This window comes from Anser anser (genome assembly GCF_964211835.1).
Source record: "Anser anser genome assembly, chromosome: 3".
In the NCBI taxonomy this organism is placed as follows: Eukaryota; Metazoa; Chordata; class Aves; order Anseriformes; family Anatidae; genus Anser; species Anser anser.
In genome coordinates, this window is record NC_139722.1 from 26,915,354 (window position 1) to 26,926,027 (window position 10,674).

General features: G+C 40.7%; 1 protein-coding gene across 4 annotated transcripts in view; it reads left to right on the plus strand.

Annotated features, from left to right (window-relative positions):
• Positions 1 to 6,228, plus strand: part of ZNF451 (zinc finger protein 451) — a 42,732-nt gene extending 36,504 nt beyond the window's left edge. For 3 of the 4 annotated variants that reach the window (XM_083831349.1, XM_083831346.1, XM_083831348.1), the window contains exons 14-15: positions 2,675 to 2,743; positions 5,083 to 6,228. In XM_083831349.1, the coding sequence (XP_083687475.1) occupies positions 2,675 to 2,743; positions 5,083 to 5,135 (122 nt within the window). In that variant the 3' untranslated portion in view covers positions 5,136 to 6,228. Of the gene's footprint in view, positions 1 to 2,674; positions 2,744 to 4,403; positions 4,454 to 5,082 lie in introns of all 4 variants that reach the window. The other variant, XM_083831347.1, reaches the window with a different exon arrangement.
• The last annotated feature ends 4,446 nt before the right edge of the window (positions 6,229 to 10,674 follow it).

Below are 10,674 nucleotides of genomic sequence, written 5' to 3' on the forward strand. Positions count from 1 at the left end.
TTGCTTTGTGTACGTTTAGGGGCAGAGGGCGGTATTGGGGACAAGTGTTATCATGCTTTTGGTTTTGCATGGGGAAAGTCAGTACAGTTTGAGATACTGACAAGCCTTTGCCCAAAAAAAAAAAGGTAAAAAAAAGTTCTAGATTAGATTTCTTGGATTCTTAATAGGTTAGCTTTTACCAACTCAAAGATTTACAAGAATCCAGCAACTGCCTGTGTGGGAAGTTGAACATGCGTTAATATAGTTAGGTAGAGGGGGGAGAAGTCTTGCAAATAATGACCGAACTTGAGATCAGTGGATGCAGAGTGTAGCTCGTGAGACTTCTCATGCGCTTTGGAACAACATTTGACTCTGAGGTGATGTTTTCCTCTCTAACTAGGCAGAATATGATCTGTACTAATTGTTTTCAAGTTTCATAGTTTCTCTGAGCTCTTCTGGCTCAATTTATCTTAGCCATAGCTGACTTGGTATCAGTGTATTATATTAATTGAGATGCAATATGTGGAATGCCCAGTCTGTAGGACACAACTGGATACCTACCACTTACTGTGTATGAACTGTGCTTTCATTTCCAGAGGCTTGCAAACTATATGCCCTAATAAAATAGGCTTGCTTACAGGTGTAGGTAGTGGAATGGTGTTTCTTCAACTGTGCTTTAGGCAAACCTGCTCTCTGTGCTGTAACTATTGAGCAGTGTTCTGCTATTGCATATAAGTAGCATGATAAATCATGAGACAGGCAACTTGTTTTTAAAACATTTAAATGTTTTGCATGCCAGTTTGCACATACCTCTGTTCCAATATGGACGTGTATCCCATGTTATTACAGGGGGGTAATTAAAGTGGTGTGACTGGTAAAACATTTTGGTAAGATGAGAATTAATACGTAAGATGAATCCTTAATTTTCTTAATGAACTAAAATAGTAACTCACCTACAGATTCTTTTCAAATATTCATAACTATCCCAGTTGACATTAAAATCCACTTTAGCTAAGGATCTGTATTCTGAAAAACTGAATCTCAGGCAAGCCAATTGCCTGGGCCAGAGAAGCCAGGAGTAAGCAGAAAAGTGCTGTGCACATCGTACAAGTGGGTTGCCATCGTGGTTCTTTGTGTGGTAAATACTGACTGATTGTACAACCAGTTCCAGGAAAGCTGACTTCTTTAGCTAATATCTGAAAGAAGCTGCTGAACTTCTGACTGCTCCTGTCCTCTGCTGTTTAGCTGTCTAAGCAGGTTGCAATATGAAGAATTTTGCCTTTCCCATTTGCCAACATCTTCTGTCAAGTTGCCTGGAAAAAAAAAACACCTCCAGGAAAGTGCTCTCGATGCACTTTTATTTGAAATGGCAGCAAACCAGAGAATCTCTTGTACTTTGCCTTGCTACTTACTGGTCTCGAGATCTCAATTCTTCCATTATACTTATGCCAAGAAATGAGTTAGGGAGTGATTGCTTCAGCTGTTACATCTCTAACAGGTACAACACTGTAGAGCAGTCAGATATATCTTCCAGGCTGGAAGATTAAAATGGTCATTGACAAGGGGGAGGCCACTTGTGCAAAGCCTTTTCTTTGCACTTTTTCTCTCATAAGTGATTTAAATGACATTTGTTTGGGGTTTGTCTGGGTTTTTGTTTCTTATATTTTGTTTGCTTTGGATGGTGATATACAGGGAGGTGTATCTTCTACCCAGAGATAGTAGGCAGCTCCAAAAAGGATGCACAGGCAATCAGCTAAGCGGCTGGAGAAAGACCTTTCTAACTTTAGTACGTGTTCAGAAGTCTCTGGCATCTTTGTGGGCTCCTGAGTTCTGCTTGATAGGAGCTGTTGGTGTTTGTATTCCTGGAGTCAGGAGAGTCAGTAATGCTGCTATTCAAACAAGGTGTGTGTGTCAGAGGCTTGAGGACAATGTGTGTGGATAATGTGTATTTGTCACTTCAAATACTTAAATCATTTAAAATGCCTAAAGTCACACAGTTAGTAATTTAGATGTCCATATCAGAATCTTCCTTGCCTCTAAACATAACCAGAATTTCATTTATGTACTAATAAATGAACTGGTTTTAAAGGGAAGTGCTTCTGTTGCTGTGACCGTCGGAGACCTAGTTCACTGTGAATATTATACAACCTCATTACAGAGACCATCTCCCAAAACAGCACCAGCCTCTAGCGGGAGAGCGAATACATGATGTGACTAATGGACTTCTTTGGGTTTTAACCTGTAATTTTCTGAGTCTCCATTTAAAACAAGTGGGGGGAAAAAAAGTTTAGGTACACCAATCCCTGCTAGACATTTCAAAATACAGCTGTCATTCTGGAGCTGGAAACCAGCCTTGTGAAGAGCATTACTTAGAAAGGAAGGGGTGGTAGGATTTTGGCTGGGGTTGGCTATGACAAATTAACAGATCAAACTAAGCATTTCTGCTGGTTTCTGTGAGATTTGAACAACATCTGCTGAATTGTATTGTTCAATTGACGCATTGCACTGCTGAGTTTAGCTGTAGCACTCTGTTGCTCAGATGGAGTATTTAGGCAAGAAAACATAGCTAAGTTCACGTGTAGTTCTTAAAATCCAAACTACAATGTTATTATAGTAAGATAAGTGTAAGAGGTGACTGACTTATTTCTTAGAAGCAATGTGTAATTTACATTTAATCTATGCAATTATTTTTCAGATAGTGAAGAGGATGAAGATATGGAACTTACAGTGAAAAGGAGCTTAGAAGAAAAAAAGAAACAGGAAGGTCCGTTTTAATTTTTACTTCTCTATTTTCAGGATTGCTATTAGTTACAGAAGATACAGAAACTCAAAATCATTTTTCTGGCAAGTGACCTCTTAAGAATACTCTAAAATATTCTGGGGAATAATGAGTAGTCGAGAATACTGTGAGTTAAAAAGAAAAAAGAACGTCCTAGGCCGAAAAGTATGCCAGCAGACTTGAAATCTATTTTTATTGGTGCACCACTGGGCATTGTGCTATTTAAGATGTGACTGAGCTCACTTCATACCAGTTTAATATGACTCTGACTGCGAGTAGAACTGCTCAATAAATAGTTGAACTTCTGAATAAATGGTTCAGAATTAGGTACTATATCTCAACCAAGCCCTCTCGTCTCCTAAAAGTGAGCTGTAGATTTATGCATAAGTTTGAATCAGCAGTACAAGTATCTGCTCGCATCATATCTTACCTTATTTGAAATTGTTTTCAACCTTTTGCTGCTGTGCTTAGGGGTGATGTTCGTACAATGTAGTTACTTAATTTTAGGGACAGACTGCAATGCATTTGAAATAATGCTCTGTTTAAAGACTTGACTCTTCCCCTTCCCACTTCTAAAAAGAACAAAAATATTGATAAATACTTTGTACAAATGCAGTGATAAAACTAAGGTAACGATCTTCCCAGAATGTATTCAGTGATAAATTTAACAACTGTTGCTAAATAGCTATTAAAAATACATTCATCTACAGTCCTGAAAGTTTGCCATGCTCAGGTGCTGCTAAGCACTGGATGTTGCCATTAATGATAGCGGTGGCATTTGGCGCGTGCAAGATGTCCTGGGTCCAGATGTCTTCTGTACTTGAGGCATCAGGACCAGCCTTATGAAGCAGCCTGGCTTCAGCTGCCTCGAGCTAGCTGTGTGCGTGGCTAACAATAGCCCTCGAAGGGGGTAAGAGGGAATGAGGAGGCAAAATCAACTCCAGAAATGGATAAAAATGAAAAAGCACCAGCAGCTGCTTAAAGAGGACAAAGCAAAAGCAAATGTTGGAGGCAGAAGAGGTTGCTTCAGCAGCTCCAGGGAATACAAGCCAATCCGGGCATCACTTTGGGAAGCTGTGTGCCACGAGCAGCAGAGTCATGGTTTGGAGCTTAGTCTTGGTAGCTACGCAGACTTAGTGGATTACTGACAACTTACATTAGTGCAAGCAGTTGTCTGTAAGTGTGCCTTTCTGCTTTGTTTTAGCTTCAGAAATCCATCTTTGTTTCTGTGACCATGTAATGTTTTCCTTTCAGAAACTAACTTACCTCTTTGTCATTAGTATCGGCTGTTGCAAGAAAGTCCAGCTGAATGAAAATGGCTTAGCAGACACCAGAGAACATTCATTGGTGTCATTTCTTTACAAAGCTAGGCCTTGCAGAAATCTCAGATGTGAACTTCAAATACAGCAATAGCCCAACAGTAATCAAAGTTTCAAAATCTGTTATGTTAGTGCGTGCGTATACGTAGCTATTCACTTTCCTTTGTCATAAGAGTAGACCTAAACCAGTCAGCTTTTGTTGTAGACTGTGCTCCTGTCCTCCTAAAGCAGAAGATGAACTGCTTAGGAATTATAGTGTGCCTGAAGGCTTTTATAATTTTTCTAACTATGCCAATAGTATTAATACTGACCTTGTTTATCTTCAGGATGTTTAATTCACTAACCCCAAACAATTAGTGCCTAAGACAACCTAAAGGTAAGGCCGGAGCAGAGCTGCTGTTCTGAGAATTACTGGGGGTGTTTGAGACGTCGTTAACAAATCAGATGAGCACGGTGCAGCCTTGCTCCCACCATCAAAAATATTACAGCCCTGAAGTGGGCTGCTCTTATGGTTAATATGACTTTATCATGACTTTATCTGTGCTTCATGTCTTCCCAGTGGAGTGACAACAATGGTGCCAAGTCACAGTTTAGGTACAGGAATATCTATTGACAAGGAACTGGAGCAAAAACACTGCTTGTTTTGTGTGTCTGTCTTTTTGTGTTAAGGTTTTACTTATTTTTCTTGATGCATAGTGCTAATCGTGGTTATTCGTTTGACTGATAAATACGCAGTTGCATTACAATCTTACACGAATCACCAGGCTGCCCCTAGTTAACACAGTGAAGGGTTGTAGAGGTTGTTTCTGTTTTGGAGTGTTTAAAAGGTGGTGTAAGATGTAAGAAGGGAAATAACTTCCTTTTTGGTTTTGTAACTTATTTTCAGTCTACTGGCATTGCCCACAGAAGTAATTTGTTGCTTTATGCGGTAATAATAATGCAATTGTGTCTATGACTAGTTATCAACCATAGTTTGAGATTATAATTTTTTTTGTATTCATACAGAGGAAGATGCAGAATTAGAAGAAGCTATCAAGAGAAGCCTCGAGGAGATGTAAATGAAGATACTTCCATACACTAACACCATGTCATCAAAGCTGCTCACAAAAATGGAAGCTTGTTCATCTATTTACAAAGGTTTAGAAATACTGCTTCAAAAACATGTCTGTATCTTGAATTGTTAGATTTATAATCTTACGTTCTCTGTCGTGCTGATGAACAGCTGGAGTTTATGGATATCTGCTGCAATATATTGTGTATGATAAGAATAAATTTTAAAGTCTTTTCATTTTCTGTTTCTGGCGGGTGATGACTAAGTCTCACCAGTCTAGTTGTATAAGTTGTTGCCTAATTAGTAGGCTGGTCTTACTATGTGTTTTGTTTTTGTTTTGTTTGTTTTTTAATTGTTAATGGGTTCTGGTATTTAATTCTTCTGTCACAAAATGTCATCGTCTTCATTTACTTTTCCATGTGGTCTTTGCAACAGATACAAGTAGTAAACTCCAATTATCTCAGACTGACTTGCCTAGCTGATCTTGTTATAAAGAGAAGCTTAGTCCCCAGCTTTATGAATTGAACATATGGTCTGACTCTTGTCTGTGGACAGTCTTGCCTGATCACAATTTTGTCTATGGACTGTTTGCTGTAAATGGCAAAATCAGGACCACGGACTGTACAGTTAGTCTCTGTTAGCTTTATTTTTATAAATGTGTGTATTTTTCAGTGATGGCATGGTAGAGTACTGGATTTGATGGCTTAAAGTTTGACAGGTTTGATACCTCTCCCTGGTTTAAGGAAGGAACAGATCTAAGTGGACAGAAGCTAAATAAAATTTCCAGTTCCTGTTTGAAATAGATGTGAAAGAATTTAAGACGAATCAATCCTATACACTGGTTGTCTTTGCTCCTTTCTGTTCATGAAGAGGTGGCCTTGGATGAAGTAATTGTGTTCATTATTTTTGTACTGTCCTTATTTTTAGGTGAATAATTCTTTCCATGTCTAAAATTAAGCTGTCTGTGCCACCTTTCTCATCTCCTTCTTTAAAAATACCTATGCAAGCTGTCCAGCTTTATGAGCTTATTCTACTCCAATGAATGATTGTTGTCAATCAGTAAGAAACCTTGATGTAATAAAATGCCGGCTTTTTTTTAATCATTAGCTTGTGAGTTTGCTTGCAACTGCTATAAATCTAAATACTTACTATGCAAAGGAATACTTATTTTTGGAGAGTGAAAAAAGGGGAAAGCTGGATTTTACTCGCTGCCAGCTCCAAAGAGTCAAACTAACTACAGCTGTGTGCCATCATGCTTAGAAAAGTTGGAAACTGATGCTCTTTTATTTCTGCTGCTTGCTGTCTCTCAGGCAAATAACTCACCAGATTCATTAATTTTATCTCAGAACTTGTTAGCAATCATACAACTTGAAGAAACCATTCAAACCCCAGAAAATTGTTTGAATGCTTCCAGTTCGTTGGCTCTGACACCAAAGTGCTACAGATTGAACAGAACCTTGTGAAGTTTTTCCACTGTGTCTGCTGCTTGCTTTTCTACTATAAATGTTGGGTTACTAGCATGCCTGTTCAAATTTGGGAGTGTAGTACCATACTGCTGCTGAGGAAGCACTATTCTAGAAGACTTTGAGTTGCCTTTAGCTAATGACTCAACCTAAATCGATTTCGGAATTTTTTACGCAAAGTTCTTCTAATGTAAGGTGGAATGAGGCAGAAAACTTTCATCCTTGAAATCTTCTTTGCCCAAATTAGAGGTTTGTGGAAGTTTGTTTTTTTTTCAGCACTGGCAGTAAAGTTGCAAATTCTTTTCACAGAAAGAGATGCTTCAGCTTGAGAAAGTTCTTTGCTTAACTCAACAAATGTTTCAAACCTTGGTGGACAGTCTTCTCCTGAGTCTACTGCATTCGGTTTTGAGCATAAACTTTATTCCTCGTAATATTTTATTCTGCCATAAAATTTAAGGTTGATTGTACCTGATAGGCCTTGACTTAATCATATGCATTAAAAAAAGAAAAAGCCATGTGTGCACATAGATTCTCTGTCCTTGGAGCTCTAGTTATTAAAGCTAGGCATGTTGTGTTGGCCTCCTCATCTGCTTACCAAAATAAGTAGCAAATCCCAACTACTACATCTGTGGCTGTTATAAAACCAGCTAGAGTTCTAGTCTCTGTATTCTTGCAGTAAAAGTGCTCTACAGAATTACCAATGTCTTGAAATTTGTCCTTTTTTTTTTTTAGTCTCTTTGATGTTCTTACACTCTCTGAAATTTTTCTTCATGAAGTTTTCTGCTGACACAGGCCTCTAATCCCTTTGTTTCTAGAAGAGCAGAGAAAATGTGGATTCTTAAAACTCTGCGTGTACAGACAAGTGACTTGTTACTCACCAGCTTCTCATGGTACTGCACTTTGTTCTTCAGCTGAAAAAGATGTCTTGTAAACGGCCGTGTTTCAGAATCTAATGTTTCTGGCTGGAGAATCTTGTTTAACTGGCTGAAATCTTCGAGGTTTGCCCTGGATATTCTGAGATTTGTCTGCATTTACAAGCACAACTCACCTGCTAAAAGAAGTTTGCCAAGCATCCCTTTGTTTGTCTTTTCTGTTTTAAAGGTAGCTTGCTTCTGTGGTGATCTTTGAGTTCACCCTTTGTTACTATAAACTAACCAAATGGTGCTTTCTTGCATTTATCTATAATGAGGAAAGTCTTATCTCTACCCGGCTTTCCACCAGCAGTTTATTTTAATGCTCTTAGTTTCAATATGGTGCATGCCCAAGTTGAACAAAACTTACATTGTGGCAAGTCAAGATTAGCACAAGGTTTTTGAGTCTTTGGTGCTTTGTGTGCCATATTCTTTCAGATCAAAGAAACCTTCTGTTTTGGTCATGTTCAGAGACGAGATGAGATACCAGATAAGTTGGTGCAACTGTTATGAAAGACACTGTAGCCTTGAACTTCGTGCCTGCCTGGTTGCTTCTGTAGAGTTCAATAACAAGAACAAGAATAAGAAGGAATGAGATTAGCTTACTGTAAACTTCTTGCTTTGTATAGATAGCAGGGGCATGGATTTGGGTGATGGCTTGATTTTCTTAGCTCTTTGAGATGTGCAGGCATGACCACTGCTGTTCCTGTAGGAGTAGTGGATTGCAAACCTTTACAGAATCCTTACCAAATAAGGTGAAGTTCACGGAGGTATGAAGTTACGCCGTCCTCTTTCTTAAAAGGAAAGTGCTCTACCCGTTTATGCTGTCCAAGCCATGTTTACAGTGACTGCTGTAAACTGGGAAGAGGTGAAGAGGACGGATGATGAACTGCTTCAAAATTAATTTGGAAGAAATGGTTGACAATAACAGCAAGATACATTCTGACAATTCTTTCCAGCTAAGTAGCCTTAATAAAGTCTGCAGATGCATGTTTCTTTGACACTTCTAAACTTCTTCAAATTTTCTCTAGGAATTTTAAGTCAAAAGGTTAGAGTTCAGTTGCAATGTCGTGGGTCAAATGATATGGTCCAAGTCGTTACAAAAGTGGGTGTAAACAAGCCAGGAAATTTATGGTAAGCAGTGAGTATACACCAAGTGTGCATTCAGATGGCAAAGCTATGTATGCATGGAAATTTAGATACTAAATTCCCTTTGTAAATCTGCGGTGGTTTATTTTCGCTGACTGCAGAATCCTGTTTTCTGGGAGTCCTTCAGTTTGTTTTTTTGCTCAGAGCTCCATTGAAAACTTCCTCAGTATCTGTGGCTGTGCAGAATTTGCTGGCTCATTTGCTAAGCATTTTGCTAAGTATTGTTCCTCTCCATGAGAATGAAGTGCTGCATGCCCTGAAATGGTCATACCAGCTTGGAGATCGATCCTCAGATAGAGGACCTCGCTCAGACTTCTGACAGCCTTGGGACCTCAGGGCTTGCCTACACAGTGAAATGACTGCGACGTGTGTAGGCAAACACGGGGCTAGCTTTAATTAGCATCGGCAACAATAGCAGTAGACACGGTAGCACAGGTTCAGCCGGTGCTAAGTGAGGGGCCAGCCTCCTGTAATAGCCAGCATGTATTCTGATTGAAAACATACCCTAAAAAACCCTAAAAGTTGGCCCATCTTTGCTGCTGCTGTTACTGTGTTCAACGCTGCCTTTGGTTGGCTGGCCGAAGCCTTGTGGAACGTATGGGAAGCGGTGTGTTTCCATTACACCTGCGGATAAAGAAGCTTCTTCGGATGAAGGGCCTGTAGGAGAAGGGAGGAGAAGAATCTGGCATGGCATTTCCATGGGTGTGGACTTGCTCTTTGATCCTCTTCCATGACAGCTCATAGGTAAGCGTTAGGGTATGTGACAAGGTATATATCAGGGTTTGGAATAAGGCAACGTTGGAATGGGACACTTTGTGCTGCTTTTGGGGTGGATCATCTCTCTGGCTCTGAACTTCTATAGATACGTCAGGTGCCTGAGTCCTGGGAAAGCTGCTTTCTGCTGCCTGAACAGATCTTGTGCGCGTGAATGAGAATCCTCTGCATGTTGCTCTGGTTTACAAGTGGCATGCATTTTTTATGATGCTGTAGTTTACACAAAAGATGGCTGGCTACTTCGCATTCAGATATGCACCTTCTTACAGGCTTCTCCCCGGTGCCTGCAGCCTGAATAGAGCCGTGTGGTGCAGTCACACAAACATAGCTGTGGACGAGATAAGGAGAGAGGGACAGTGAGAGGACTGCGTGGCAGCAGTCTTGACCCAGCCGTCACCTTTCTTCACCACAGGCCATAAGGAGTGTGAAATCTGTGCTTTGTTTCAGACATGAGGAACCTTCCTCATCCAATTGTCTGTGGCCCTGAGGGACCTAATTGCTTCCTTCCTTGTGCCCTGACTTCTTGTCCCAGTTCAGCCATGAGCCACTTCCCTTCCTGCAGAGACTGGCCCCTACCTCTTCAGCCCAGCCACCTATTATTTTGGAAAAGTGGTAACAACATTCCCTTTATATATTTCATAGAAGCATAGAACAGCTTGGGTTGGAAGGGACCTTAAAGATCGCCTAGTTCCAACCCCCCTGCCATGGGCAGGGACACCTCCCACCAGACCAGGTTGCCCAGGGCCCCATCTGACCTGGCCTTGAGCACTTCCAGGGGTGGGGCAGCTTCTCACAAGCTTCCACAGAAGCTTCCCCAGAACTTCTAAGAAGCTTCCACAGAAGCTTCTACAGCTTCTCTGGGCAACCTGTGCCAGTGCCTCACCACCCTCTGAGTGAAGAATTTCCTCCTGACATCTAATCTAAATCTCCTCTCTTTTAGTTTAAAACCATTCACCCTTATCTTATCACTATCTGCCTGAGTAAAAATTTGCTCTCTATCTTTTTTTAAGTCCCCTTTAAGTACTGAAAAGCTGCGATGAGGTCTCCCTGGAGCCTTCTCTTCTCCAGGCTGAACAGCCCCAGCCATCTCTCAGCCTTTCTTCACAGGAGAGGTGCTCCAGCCCTCTGATTGTCTTTGTGGCCCTCCTCTGGACCTGTTCTAACAGCCCCACATCCTTCTTGTGCTTGGCCCCAGACCTGGACACAGTACTGCAGGTGGGGCCTCCCAAGGGCAGAGCAGAGGGGGGCC